This window comes from Centruroides vittatus, unplaced genomic scaffold (assembly GCF_030686945.1).
Source record: "Centruroides vittatus isolate TY-2023 unplaced genomic scaffold, ASM3068694v2 contig_2345, whole genome shotgun sequence".
Taxonomy (NCBI): Eukaryota; Metazoa; Arthropoda; class Arachnida; order Scorpiones; family Buthidae; genus Centruroides; species Centruroides vittatus.
The window spans coordinates 42,530-58,481 of record NW_027121465.1 but is presented as its reverse complement, the minus strand read 5'-3'; the positions used below and the strand labels follow the sequence as shown (position 1 = coordinate 58,481).

Here is a 15,952-nt window from a genome sequence, read left to right as displayed (position 1 = left end):
TTTTATTCTATAATATAAATATAATATAAAACAAATATTGAATTTTTTTAATAAACCTATTTTCACAAAATTATAAAAATAAAATTGTAAAAAATAATAAAAAAACATAAATTAACACTTTCAGCAAGAGCCACATTTGCCCGTGTCTGTAATAGAAGATATAGAGTTAGTGGAAGGAACGGCGAAACTAGATCGAGACGCCTCTAGCGGCGACGCCGGGTAGCAGAATCGGGGCTACAAAGGCGGCACTAGTGTTGTCCACCTAGTACTTTTGTACTAATCCAGTACTTTTTTACTTGTTCCAGTACCAAGATACCCAACACCATTTTCCTAGTACAATTCATGAAATTTTAATACCTTTCCTTTCAATTTAGTACCTTTCAAAACTTTCATTTTTATTCTATATTTCTATATTTTTTTACTTTACTTTGGCAGTAAATAGATGTTTTTATTGTTTCCTCATTCAAGTGCAGCAGTCGAACATATTTTTTTGCAATTAAATTTAATAAAAACTAAACTACAAAATCGAGTTCTTACTGATTCCTGTGAAGCGCTGTTATTAGCAAAGGAGCTACTTAAAAGCAACAACGATAAAATGTTACACTTGGAAATCATCATCTGCTTCAACCGTACAAAAAATTCTAGTGAAGAAGATTCTGATGATAATCTTACCAGTGATTTTTCAATGTGATAATTTTAAAGTTTAGTACTTCGTGTTCATTACTTTTGTTTCAACATTTTATTCATTTGATTCTTGTGGAGGAATAATAGCATTCTCGCAATATATGAATTTATCCTGTATAAATTTTATATGTTACATGTAACACTATATATATTTTAATAAATAGAAATTTGATAAATTAGAAATTTATATAATATTTATAAGTATAAGTATAAGTTTTCAGTACGTATCCAACCCAAAGACGCACGTGTTTTCCCGAAGCAATTTCCTTTGCCTGCGTACAGGTGGCGCTCAACTCAGTTCCACTAGCTCTATTCGCGTTATTCATGAACTATAGAGGGCGCTGAATTTTTACAAAATGGCTACTTTATCTGGGTCGCTTGTAACTAGTAATGTAAAATTAATCATATATTACTGCCCGATATAATGATATATGCTGCTCGTAGCTGTTTATCGAGAAATTTTATAGTAGCAGAACAATTATTGCTAGCGGGATCATTATGTGGTCATTATGTGGTATCGAAGCAAGTGAGCGAGATCGTTCTATACATATTTGTGCCCTTTGTGTTAAAAACATCAGCTTTGACATTGTCCTATCAGGGCCAGATTTACAAGTAAAAAGCTATGTAAATTGTTGCTTAGGTTTCGACTTTCAAGGAGCCTCAAAAATTTGTACAAACAAAAAAAAAAAAATTAAAGTCGAATTTTGTAATAAAGATTTTTTTGCAAACCAACAAAACATACTTTACTTTTTATTTTGTGTAGTATTTCGTTAATTTTTTTCTAAGAATTAACGTAAAGTCCTTTTTAAAAAAAATGATAAAACCAATTTTAAAAAAAATTTTTAAAAGAATGGGTATAAAAATTTAATTTAATTCAGTTATAAAACAGAGGACTAGTGAAACCTCATATCTTTTCCTTCCAATAACCGTATTGAATCAGAGAGATAGTCCGATTTAATTTTTTTCTTTTTATGATTGACTTCTAAAATTGTGAAGGGTTGGTAGGGGGACTTACATTCAGCTTAAGGCTTCGAAATGCTTAAATCCGACCCTGTGTCCCACACAAAATAACTGGCATTTTATCTTTAAGAAAATATCTTTTAAAATTGACAGCATAACTTGTTCGTGTAAAGTTGGAGAATCGGGAAACTGCCAATTCTTAAGTCTAATTCACTCTTTCACAATTCGGAGAAGCTCATAAATATAATCGACCGATTTCCGAATAATCATCTGTTTTTCATGTGGGAATAGACGAAAACTTATATTAGGCTCCCGTAAATTTTTGAAATTGCAATTTGGAACGCAACAGAAAGCTTCGCTTTTTCTATTGTTATTCATATTTACTGCTGATAATACACAAGAATTAATCAAACGACCCAGTTAAAATAGTTTTGTTTTTAAACACCAGAAGGCGAGCATCCGGTGAAAAATGCGAACACATCCATACAAACACAATTTTGTAAAGATATTTTTATATTTTTTGACTGGTGATGTATAAAAGCGTTGAGAAAATGAAAATAATAATAATAATAATAAATCTTGGGGTAAAATATCTAATTGATTGCCATACTTTTCTTACATTACATTCTATAACAGGGAAAATAATTTTCTATCTGACAGACTTCAGTATCATTAAGCCTTCTTTTCAACGGTATATGATTCATAAACGTATTAATATAGAACAAACAACCAAATTTAACTGATTTATAATTATAGCAGGTACAGTAGTTTTTCTCACAGTAATATGAATCAATTTTCCATAAAATTTGTCTAGAAATCATTATATACAGAACATTTAAAACAAAAATACTTACTAAAACTTTCATTTGTCCGACTTCACACAATGGAGAACGAAAAATAGAATAAGCTGACTCACGTGTTGACTGTTACCACCCTCCGGTGTACTGTACCTAATTCGAACTTGGGAAATAGACCCGTCCACTTTAGGGTTCGCAGGGTTAAAGTAGCTTAAAATACCGCTTCTCGTCGTTTAATCATATTTGGTTTTCACTTGTGAGCAGTGTTAAATAAAATATATAAATAACTTTTGAAAATACAATGTCATTAATTTATTGTCATAATCGAAAACGCATGATATTTCGAACAATGTTGTCAGTGTGTGGTTCACGGTCCCCGAGGTGTTGTAATGTGTTGGTCCAGTCCAAAACAGAGTTATTTCACACATGAATGGACATTGCCAACATTGGAAAATTATTGAATTTTGAGTCTGAATAAAAACATTATTTGTAGATTACGAATAATAGAAAAATATTCGTAGTTCATAGTGACCATTCTCGAAAAAATTTAGGAATAAGTGATGTTAATCTTTGCACTTTTTGACCTTTGTGTAGTGATACTAAGAAATGGGTTTTGTCAGCGCCTCATGAGGGGATCCTCCACTTCTTACAAGAAAATGAAACGTACAACATAGAAAGTGTTTCGCGCCATATTTATTTTATCACAAAAAAAAAAAAAATAAACTAAAATTTAAATTTTATTATTTTTAAACAAAAACGTTGTTTTATTAATATTTGTTCTTTCTTTCATTCTTTGTACGTAATTATTATATATAAAAAATAGTAATAGTTAGTTGTATTATTAGATTAAATTAATTTGACTGTATAAGGTAAGCAGCAATAACTACTGTAAGAGACTATAATTTCAAAGAGAAAGAAATCTTCTTGAATGTTGTAATTACAATAGAATATTCTAGCTTTGAAAATGCTGTTGATATACTGTATAGATAGATATATATATAAATTGTAAGAATACGTAAACCTTGAACTGTACCGGGTATGTTGTATGTACGGTGTTTTATTATTGTAAAATCGTAAAACAAACACACCTTAACGCTGAGAACTTTCAATTTAATCATAAAAACAAACGTTTTCGACCCATTCAATGGGCCATCATCAGGCTAACGACGATTTAGCCTGATAGTGTTAGCCTGATGATGGCCCATTGAATGGGTCGAAAACGTTTGTTTTTATGATTAAATTGAAAGTTCTCAGCGTTAAGGTGTGTTTGTTTTACGATTCGAAACAGTCTGAGTGAGAATAGGAGAATGGTTTTAATCCGTCGTCACGCGCGTGCGCAGTGAAATGGAAATCACGCGCCCTCGGTCAATTAGGAACCAATTTAAAAAATTAACTAATAAAAATCTAGAATCGAAAAGCCGGTACTTTTACTTGAATTCAGTTTTGTGATATGTTTGTAGTCGAATTCAGCCAAAAAAGTTTTAATTTTATCGTAATTTATTGATGATTTTAATTTTTTAATATTAGAAGGTAAATAGCATAAATTACAAAGTGTCGTGTTTCATCTTCGCTCCCGTTCAAGTTTATTGCTCTAGACACGCGCCGATGTTTGTTTTTACTTCTACTGGTGATTAGGCTTTTATTTCAACCTCATCGGCTTTGGTTACAGAAGATGGGGAGACGGGCGTCACGTGATCGCTTACCTCACATTTTACCACAGAAATTACCTTACCTTGAAAGTTTTATTTTTTTTCTCAATTTTAATTATTACTAACTATCTTTTTTTGATGGATTCTCATATTTATGTGTGTTATGAAGTTGCAGATATTTTTTAAATTAAGTTTTACGCATTTATATTTTTTTCTTCGATTTATATATATATAAAATATAATAAAATTCAAAAATTAATTAAATGTTAACGGAAATGCTAAACTATAAGTACAGTTTGATTTACGGTACTATTACGAACAGATATAGTCAATTATTTTGTAAACGTATTTATAATTTTAATTTTTATAAATTATTTAAATTGATGCAACGCCACGCGCTCAGAATCAATTAATTACTGTCGCGCGTTTAAGATGGCGGTGGGACTCGATTCAATTACTTCTTGATTTCAGATGTTAATTAGACAGAGTTATTTTAATGTAATATTAGATAGTGTATGTTTATTATAATTAATAAATATATATAGGAATAATATATATTAATTATTGACTGTATTTAAAAAATAAAAAACAGAACAAAAATATACAGTAGTAGAAAAAAATGTTTATATATACAATACCAAAATGTTTTACATCTATTCTACTTTTAATACAAGATTTATATAAATAATAAGTAAGATAAACAGCATAAATTGATAATACAAAAAAATTATATTATTTATTTATACATTTAAATATTATTCATTTCTATTATTTTATTATATTTTACATTATACAATGCTAAAACTTTATGTACTGTACATCATACTGCAAGAATTATAATTAGCGTGCGCGAAAAAGTTAATTTTTTATTTTCTGGGTTAGGCATACGAGGTTGCTTTCACTGATTTAGCAGACAGGACCTTTTGGATGCAGTATTCAACAAATGAACAACTTTTATTGATATATATATCAATAAATGTCGTTCATTTGTTGGATACTCTTTCCAAAAGGTCCTGCTTGAAAGTCCGTGAAAGCAACCCCTTATGTCTAACCCAGAAAATAAAAGAAATACAGAAAAATAGATAATATAAAAAATGAATACGTTCATATAGTGTTAACTTTCTAATTCTATTGTAGTTTATGAACTTTCTATACGTGACTTACATAAAGTATGTGAACGCTCACACCACAGATGTATTTATTACATCGAAAACACCGATTTGTCGTCTTTCTGCCCTTTTTATAACCGCAATCGCTTCCGTGTTGATGCTGCGGATGTGGATGCTACTGATGTTGATGCCGATGATGTCTCTGTTGATGCTGTTGTTGATTTCAATTCCGATTCTGATGTTTTATGTTGCAACTTAGAGAATTGAAGGGCTGCCGTCTTAATGTTTCTGGGTAAATTTTCTTTTTGTGCACGTAATTTCAATTGCGGAGTCATTAGTTTGATCGATAGCAGTTTCATGATGTGTCTTCTGCATTGATTTTGTGGAAGTTTATTATTCAGATAATAAATGACATGAGAATTTACGGCCGAAATATTTTGCAAATTATAAAAAATAACAAGGGGCCAGCGTCGGTAGTATCTTTCGCAATTATAACGTGACGCCAGTTCATCAACAACGTCGACGCCTCCCTTCGTAAGATTAAAAAACGTTACGATTTCGGGTTTGTTTTTTTCGTGGGTTGGAGAATCAATGTTATTGTTGTGGTGTAAAGTTGATAGTAAGAGAGTTACTTTATTTCTTTTGGGAGAGTATGAAACTAAAGTACACTTTTTTGGAATCCAAAGATGCTACTGAATACAGTTCTGTTTCTCGAACTAATGAACTCTGGCGGTATTTCTCTTTAATTTTATTTTTTTTAAAAGTATCGACTGACGTCAGCTTAATGTCTAATAATTTTAATGCAAGTTCGTAACTCGTAAACCAATTATCAAATGTTATATTCCTTCCAGAGCCTGCTACAGGTTTACATAATCTTAACACAACATCTTTAGGAGAATTACTTATAAAATATTGGCCCTGCGGTTGCACTCCCGCATATACTTCTAAGTTGCTACTATAAAATGTCCTTGAATCTGTCAATGCAAAAATTTTTATCCCATATTTTGCCGGCTTGCTTGGAATATATTGCCGGAATTGGCACCTGCCCCTAAACGCCTCCAACATCTCGTCTATAGTTAAATATTCCGATGGGCAATAATTCTTTTGGCAATTAGTAACAAATTTCTCAAAAAAATCTCGCACCGCAGCGAGTTTGTCAGTATTACGACGGTCATTTCTAGTTGCTTTATCGTCAAATCCCAATGCTCTTATTAGAAAACTAAATCTTTTCTCCGACATCACAGGTTTTATAATTTCTATTTCGAAACCATCGGAGGTCCAAATATCTCGTAAATTTACTTTATTTAATTTCATCACCGCACATGCAAACAATATTCTTATAAAAGCTGTTATTTCACAAACATTTGTTGAGATTGCATCACGCTCGCGGCTAAATTTTTCTTTTATTCTCTCTATATACTTATTTGTATTTTCGACAATATGATTTAATATATCGTCATCAAAAATAACTTCCAGCATTCCGAAGGTGTTTTGACGAACTTTGCTCTTCCATTTGGGCCAGGCAAATGAGTTATAATATTTTCTTTTCCTCTCCTCTGAGTTTGAAGGGGCATTTCCTTATTCCACCTAGTTACACGGTCTTTACCCATAAAAAATGAACCAGAAGTACTAACCTCGTCTAGGTCTGAACAATCTTGTTCAGATTCAGAGTCCGATTCTCGCTGCTCCAAAATATCATCCTCTTCCTCCGAAGAAAAAACATCATCATCATCTTCAATCATCTCTGCTATCCCCGAAGATGAAAGCAAATGGAAATTAGTTTTATCCATAGCGCTGTTTTAACACAATCGTAAAAAAGAAGAACTGTACTCGAAATCAACAACAGCAGCAAAAACAATGACGAGCTAATGCGAAAAAACTGCACTTATATAGTATCAGAGTAAAAAGTCACGTGACAGAAAAGGGAAAAAACCAAAATTTACCAAATATGGAAATATGTAACTAGTGTTCCTCATTTGGAAAATTTTTTGTAGGCTCCCTTCTCTGTCTCGTCACGTAATAATTACTGCCCTAGACCAAGCCAAACCTTGTTGGGAATCGAAGTTTTAATTCAAAAAAATACGATTTGACATGAGATTGATTTATTTTTTTATTCGTAGTTTTCTATCATCTTACGAAGTTTTATGGCAGTACGTCAAATAAAATTTTTATTTATTTAAGTAATAATAATTATTATGTTAATTCGGCGTTTTTACGGCAAAAATTGAAAATTTTAAAACATTCCATTTCTGGATTCATCTGAAGACAGGTACTAGAGTTATACCGTTTATTGAAAGTCTATTTAGAACAGGGATGGGCAACCTTTTTCTACGTAAGGGCCGCATTTCAAAACTTTTGAACTGACGCGGGCCGCACACAAAAAAAAGGGGGGAACTGTCGGTAAATCACAATTATTTATTCATATATAATTATAAATTAGCATAAGTATACTTATTATAGCTTATGGCACCGATTTAAACGTAATATATCGGAAATATTTGGTTACCTATTAGTCACCGCTAGTTTTAAATTAGTTTCGATGTGTCTGTTAGCCGGTTTCTTGTTTTAATTTTTACTAAATTCATTGCGAAAAAAACTTTTCACAAATATAAGTTGTAGAAAATAACGTTTGAATTTTTGTTGAATATATCATTAAGCTGGGAAATTGATATATTTATTCATATTTTATGCCATGCGGGCCGCAAAAAATATTAACTGCGGGCCGTATGCGGCCCGAGGGCCGCGGGTTGCTCATCCCTGATTTAGAACAATAATACACATTTAAAAAGACGGCAAACAAAGAAAAAGCTCGTAAAATCCATATGATCTATGTGTATTAAACCAACAGCAATAAAAAAACTCCAATTCATGAAAGACAAAATATAGGAGAAAATGTATTTTATAAAACTTAACATTTTCGATGCTGCATTTTTATGTGCATAGTTCATATATGTTTACAAGCGATTTTTTATCGTCTATTGAAATGTGTACTATTCTACAGTGGTGCCTCATATAACGTACTTAATCCGTTCCAGGTGAACGTCCGTTAAGTGAAACGTCCGTTTATAGGAAACGCATTTTCCCATAGAAATACATGTTAAAACATCTAATTCGTTCCGCAGCATAAAATAACCATTCTGTATCATAAAAAAATGAACATGGGGTGCGTTCTTTTATTCCTCCGCGTAACTCTGCGCGAGCGACATCCGTTTAAACATTCCTGCGGAACGCGTTCCTAAATTCCGATGGGAGAGCACGCCGTCGAACGGCAAAAACGGCCGCTTGTAGCAGTAGTTTACGGTGGAAAGCAACATGGCGTCCTCCATGGCTCAGATAGTTTCGTTTCCGGGTCTATTATGTGGTTTTATGAATGAGAATTTAGAAATTGTTAAAGCGCGAGTTAGCGCACGCGTTGATGTGTCTATACGAACTTTTTTCGAAGCTATTTTTTAATGCTCTTTCAACAAATAATCTATTTTATGGTTAAATTTTACAATTGGGACCTTCTTTTGCCTTTTAAAGCTCATATTTTAGAATTATAGATTCCTCCATCACGATACTATTGATAGTGCGGGCGCCGCCATCTTTCTTTCTTTTACCGTCGTTCCTAAATGCCTACAAACAGCAGCTCACTCCCGTAGTAGCGGTGACGCAGAGCGACCGCAATTAAAGAACGCACTCATGGAGCAGTCACCAAAAGGGGAAAAAAGTGAAATCTACTCCACACGCGGCGCTAGTATCGATGAGGTCGTAAACAGACTAAGCGATACGTTGTCGGTTGTAAAGTACCATTTGTTTTTTCTTTAAACGAAAATCTAATAAATATTTTAAGTTTAAAAAATGCCAAGTATGTGGTGCTGTGTACCACATTGTTCTAATAGTGGTGGTCACAAGTTTCCAAAAAATCCAGCATTGCGAAAGAAATGGATTCACGCCGTAAAAAAAGCAAATTGGAAACCAACTTCATCCAGTCTCGTGTGTAAAAATCACTTCACACCTGATCAGTATAAGGAGATTAATATCTTTGGTAAGCACATTATTTAAAAAATTATAATAACTGTACAGTCAAACCTGTTTTTATGCGGGGGATAGGGACCGCATTAAAAAAAACGCATTAAAAAAAATCTCACGAAATTTCACGAATGGCTGTAAATAATAGTTTTCGCAACACAATTAAAAAAATAATTTTTTTATGCGGTCAACAGGGACCGCATAAAAAAAGTCTCACATAGAAAATAACTCAAAACCGTACGAAATTGAATTTATTGACAACAGACGTCAGCACTTGACTGCATCGTCTGGTCTATCGTCTGTTTTACATATTTTTGTCCAGGTGGTGTTTTGTTGACTTAAAAAGTAAATTATTTCATTTTTCGCATATTCATGCAATAATATTACTATAATAAGTGCATTTATGCTATAATAAGTTTATTTAGCTATAATAAGTCAACGTAAGACATGACGAATCGCACGAGACTAGTCTCCAAGTATACCGCACAAATTAAAAATTCGCATTAAAAAAATCGCACAAATAAAAATCGCACATAAAAAGAGCGCATAAAAACAGGTTTGACTGTACAATATTTTTTAAAGCTATTAGCAATTAAGAAGCTTCAAACACCTCGCTTGAAAAATACTTGATGTTTACATCAAAAGTCTCTGTTTAGTTTTAATATCTAGGCGTGATAAGCCCTAACAGTAGAGGCTAGTTTTGAGCACTTACATAGCATTAATGCTAAGTTAACAAAGGATAAAAAATATATATAGTACCATGGATTTAATTGTTAATTCTTTATGCTGAATGAAAAATAAATAGATTTATTTTACTTTATTAGGAAACATCCCAGCAAAGAGACAACTGAAGGCTGATGCTGTACCAAATGTATTTTTTTGGTCTAAAAAAGAGGCACCTTCGGTTGCGAGCAGACGAGCAAGAAGAGAAAACCGTGAACGCAAAGTTCAAGATAATCATGATGCATGCTATATAATGGATACTGGTACATTAGAAATAGGAGGAGAAGTAATAATAGATGAGGAGGAGGAAAAGGCTACTTGTCTTATTGAAAATAATGTGACAAGCACTATAGTCTGTGTAGATACACAGACCCATACTTTTGAAGTCCCAATGTCAGTTTAAATATTTGAGTTTGAGAACAATGCTATACATTACTATACTGGGTTAGAGAACTACAATTCTTTCAATTTTGTACTACAAAGTTTGGGACCAGCAGCATACAGCTTAAAATACTACAAGTTTCAGGTTGTAACACTTGCAGTGCCAAACCAGTTGTTCTTGACTTTAATAAAATTAAGATTGAATACAGCAAATTTTGAGTTGAGTAGGATGTTTAGTGTATCTGAAGAAACAGTACGAAACGTTTTCATTACTTGGATCAATTTCATGTATTTACAATGGCGAGAGTTGGATATATGGAGTGAAAGATCTCTTGTTGATATATACATGCCTAGAGATTTTAAAATGAAATTTCCAAATACTAGAGTTATCATTGATTCTCTAGAATGCAAAATAAGCAAACCAAAAAATCCTGTTGCACAGCAGGCTACGTGGTCATCATATAAAAATGACAACACATTAAAAGCAGTTGTAGGTTGCACACCAGGTGGTCTAGTAAGTTTTGTTTCAGAAGCCTATGGTGGTTCTGCAAGTGATCGACAGATTGCAGAAAGGTCTTCACTGTGTAAAATAACAGAGGCAAAAGACTGTGTAATGGCTGATAGAGGTTTTAACATTAAGGACTTGCTAATTACTAAAGATGTTGTGGTAAATACACCCACTTTTATGAGAGGAAAAGCACAGCTGAGCAGCAGTTTGTTATCTCGAGACAGAAAAATATCCAGTAAAAGAATACATATTGAACGTATTATAGGAATGGCTCGTACATATAAGATTTTGAGGCAACACATGCATCCGACAGTAACCAAACTTGGCAGTGAAATTATATTTATATGTTTTATGTTATGCAATTTTAGACCATGCATTGTTGGCAGAGATGCTTAATTTGTTTCACTGTTAGTCTAGCTCTCTATTAATTCTGTATATAATGTTTTTTTTCATTCTAGACCCTAGCCTAATTTAAGTTTTCCATTTTATAGTATTTTTAAATTTTTGTCTGCTTATAAATTCTAAGATTAAGAATGTATACTAGCATACACAGTAAGGTCTTCATTATGGAACTTCAATTCAAAGTAATATAGTGGTTTTAAAATTTGTACTATAGTTGAATAAATGTTTGTAAATTTGTAAGCAAATAAAAAATTTTAATCTTTAAAACAAAATCTCTTTTTATTATTTAAAAAATTCACCATCTAGAAAAATTTTACATAAACTCAAATTGTAAAATAAAAATAACAATTAGCTCAATTATTTTATAAACTTAATGTTTATAGAACATCTTTTTTAAAAGAGCTGGCTTAAAATGCTCATGGAAAAACATAATTAGTGTTTCAGTCATGTCTGCAATAAATTTATCATCTCTTGGAATGATACAAACTTTGAAGTCACTTTTTGTGTAAATAAACAGGTGAGCAACTTGTCTATTTGTCACTGCTAATTGACCTTGGATTTGATAAAAATAATCATGATTCCGTTTTAAAGTAATTTTGTCATCAGTACATTCCAAATATGGTACATTTTGCACATTCACAGGAAAGTTTAAAACTGGAGTAAGGACATTTAACTTCTAATATTTTATCATCATCCACAAGCCCATCTGGACTTGCAGCTAAGAATGGGTATTTTGGATGAAGAAACATGCCACATTCTTTTACAGGAGTATTTTCAAAAGAAGAATATGCTTCAATTGCTTCTTTTTCATACCTTAAGCCATGAGAAATTGCCTTACTTTTTATTGGCCTACTTGACAGTAACGAGTCACACAATTTTAGTCTGTCTGCTGATTTTAATTTACAAACTTTTCCAAAGTTTAAAGATGTCAAACGCAACAAATGTTCCTTCTTCCAAACTGCACTTTTTCGTTGTAATCGGGTCTCTTTTTTTAAATGTTCTATGTACTCCCTACTTGCTTCAGTTACATGTAAAGCTTTTAAAAACATTTCGGACATTGTGCTTTTGTAATAATCATGATCTGACTCTAAAGCCCTCATGTTTGCTGGTTGCCTTAATTGCAATATCGGTATTGCACAATCACTTTGCATGTTCATTGCCGAATTAATAACAAAGTTTGTATAATCGGGGATGGTACTGCCAGATGGTCTGGAGTCAAATTTCATGTCTTCCAATCGTTTCCTTTTCATTCCTCTCTTCTTAAATAAATGAAATGGAAGCTCACTAGCCTTAATTGGGGAACCTTTATGTTGGCGGGTAGGCTGATGGAATGTTTGCAGAACCTGTGTGCATGTTTTGTGACACTTATAATTGCCTGTTCTTCCGTATTCTTCTATTGCCAATAGTGTTACACATACATGTTTGCAATATGCTTTAGGCCCTTTACCAGCTGTACATTCACATATTGCATTTTCTATATCCCCATCATCTGTAATTACTAAATCTGTATAATATGTGTTCCCCTTGGTTAATTCAGATTTTACATTACCTTTAAAATATGAAATTTTTTTTTCTTTTGTTCCTCTTATTGTTAATAAGAATTCATTAAAATACATCTGCACAGCAGACAGTGGCATTCTTTGATCTGACATCTCCATGTAGGCATCAATTGTATCTATAGTCAAAACTGGTATTTGTAAACTTGGAGAGAGATCCTTATATTCAGATGAATTAGGAAGTTTGAGTTTAGGAGAGCTATCACAGGATATAGAAAAATTATGAGTTTCCTGATTCCTCTCATATGCCAGTAACCTGAAAATTATTGTAAACAAGTTTAATAACTAGTTAACATATGATCACCAATATTTTATTCAGTTTTTTCTGTCTCATTGACAGGAAAGGCAAAAATTATTATTATATATTATATTCTTACCTTAATATATTACATATAATAAAAAAATAAACAGTATAAGGTAACTGAACAGTATTGACAAGCACCTAAATATGGCATATATATAGTGTATGCCAAATTTAGTAAAAGAAAATGGGAAAAAATTCACTTGTACAAAAAGTTTATTGGTGAAGAAATTAGTCTTATTGCATTAAATTATTGAAACAAGAAGACTTGTGACCAATAACAAAGACATTTTGATTATATTTATTTTAAATACTCGAAATATTGTTTTCTCTTGGTAAAAGATTCAGATATATATCTCTTATATTGTCCTAGAACTTCATAGAACATAGTTTTGTTTGTGTTGATTGTTCTAAATTACAGTGATAACCTATTGGTACAGTTAACATTTCAGGTACTGGTATAAATTGGTTATAATATATCAGGCTCGGTACATGACCATATTCCAAAGGAAAAAAATTTATTTTAATTAAAGTTTTGACCTTATGTATTGGTTAGACAAATGTGAAAGGAATCAATGACAACTTTACTGATCTTTAAATGTTTTTATCGACGAAAAATGTGCATTTTGTGAAATCTTATCCTTAAGGTAACTTACCAGTACATGAAAGTTTTATTATGTAATAGTTATAAAAACTTGAAATTATAAATGTAATAATTAACGATAAAAATATAGATGTAGATTATTTTAACTTACCTTTCTATTAAATCGGCTTTTCTACCAGCTAACTTGGCATTGTACTTTTTTAATTCTTCCTTTAATTGTACCGTTGTTAACCTTTCTAAAAAATATTTTCGTTCTTCCATTATTATAAAGTAAGCTATCCTTCGAACGGAACGGCTTGTTTACAATCGTATCGATATGCGCGACACCTATGTCACGTGATCACTTTTTTCCCTATTATGCCGGAAAATCCGTTGTTTGCAGCCAGTTCGTTGTTCGAGTCACGTAACGGCCAAACAGAAAGTCCGTTGTTCGCAGCGTCCGTTATTCGAGACGTACTGTACGTTATACGAGGCACCACTGTACTGTACATGTGAGATTCCAGGCAGGGTTCAAATCCCTAGATAAACGTAAGAGAAATAGAAAATTTCTCTGGAAAAAGAAAGTGTGTAATATTGTGAGTTCCCAGACTAGTTCGAAAGCAAGTAAATCGCGAAATTCTTGTGTTAAAAAAATGATAGCGATAAATTGTGTTACGAGGGAGAAAAAAAACCCTATGATCTAAACAACGCGACACAAAAATGTAAACAACGATACTTGGAACTGTTCGAACACGTGTCAAATAATCTGTCAATGTCAACTCGGAAGGTAAACTCTAGCACAGATAGATCTTTGACTCGAGTATCTATAAATTTTTGACCGGTATAAACTTTCTCGAAAAAAAAGGTAAATTTTGATAGACGAGAAAGATCGTTAAAGTTTTTAGGCGCCAAAGAAATTACAAACAATGGCCTGAGTTATGAGCGCAGGTGTTATTGTTTTATAGACAATCTCGGAGCAGAGTCGACAAAGAGGTATCAGATGTACACCTCGAATCGTACCTTTCCCGCGTCCCCAGATGGTCTCGTTTTGCACTTGGAAACAAAGGGGAGACCAATCAAGAAGCGTGGAGGGAGACGAAAGACCAATCCGAAATGTGGATAGTGGACGAAAAAAACGTATAAAAACTGAGACTTCAAGGTCGAAAGACAGTCTCCTCTAGATTAAGTCAAGAGTCTCATTGGATTAAGCCAAGAATCTCCTCGGATACTCCGCAAACAGTCGTGATCCGTGTTGAATTGTGTTGTCGTTCAAGATAGAACTCCGTTGCACCATTTTCTCTGATCGTCCGTCGGTAGAGCGATCTCATCTCGTTCACCCCGGGGCTGCGACTGACGCCAAAGTTTCCTCCTGGATTAGTGAAAAACTGTCGATTAACGACGTAAGCACTAATGTTAACAAATAAACGGTTTTCGTGTGAAAAACACTTGTCATCATTTGCCTCATCCGTCACGACCCACATACAACCCTCCTTTCGGTTTATCTTGACACGGGATTAACTGATCCCATCTAAGGGACGGCAACCGAACACGGATGCCGAGAAGCGGGTTTCCAAGTCTCCTATCTCAACCGGATCGGCTACCTTACAATATCAATATATCGTGAAGGTACTGTACGACTATGATCATAGGTGTTAAATGTCAAACAGAAAGATTAAACATTGACTTGGACGCTTCTATCAACGACAAAATTTATATAAAACGCAAAAACATGGCCGAAGAGAAGAAGAAACAATCGCGTGATGGCCATAACAATGTTTTGGTGACAGTTGAAAAAATATCAAGACAGAATATAAGAGAGGAAGTTTCAAAGTTCGATCAACATCGAAGCAGAGACACCACCTCTTTAGTTTAATCCAGGTAACATCTCTCCCATTGAAACGGAGATGGTGTATAATTAAAATGAAGCAATTATTAGAATTAACCGTGTGTTGCACCTCGGCCGTTTATAAACGAAATTTTATGATTTCAGTTTTAAATGATTACTTGGCGCAAAGTAACAGCAGGATATATAAAGCAAAATAATGCAATTTTTATATTTTTACTGATATACAGTATATGCTTGACTACAGTTACATCTTCGATTTCCTCGTTTTCTCTACTATCTAACAGAATAAAATACATTTTGGTGTAATAAAAAATAAAATTTTTATTTATATTTTCTGTAATTTGAATTGTAAATGCAAAAATTAAACTTATAAAACATCAACTCACTATAAATAATTTCATTTATTGACATCAGATTTGTTAAATTTTTCAGGGTTGTATTA

The 15,952-nt window shown here is 32.8% G+C and overlaps 2 protein-coding genes across 2 annotated transcripts; one reads left to right on the top strand and one right to left on the bottom strand.

Annotated features, from left to right (window-relative positions):
• Nucleotides 1-5,832: 5,832 nt before the first annotated feature.
• On the bottom strand, nt 5,833-6,513 carry LOC136971165 (piggyBac transposable element-derived protein 4-like). The gene has a single exon (XM_067265639.1). It carries the CDS (start codon nt 6,511-6,513, stop codon nt 5,833-5,835), a length of 681 nt encoding a protein of 226 aa, XP_067121740.1.
• Nucleotides 6,514-10,543: 4,030 nt separating this feature from the next.
• LOC136971162 (uncharacterized) lies at nt 10,544-11,218 on the top strand. The gene has a single exon (XM_067265637.1). It carries the CDS (start codon nt 10,544-10,546, stop codon nt 11,216-11,218), a length of 675 nt encoding a protein of 224 aa, XP_067121738.1.
• The last annotated feature ends 4,734 nt before the right edge of the window (nt 11,219-15,952 follow it).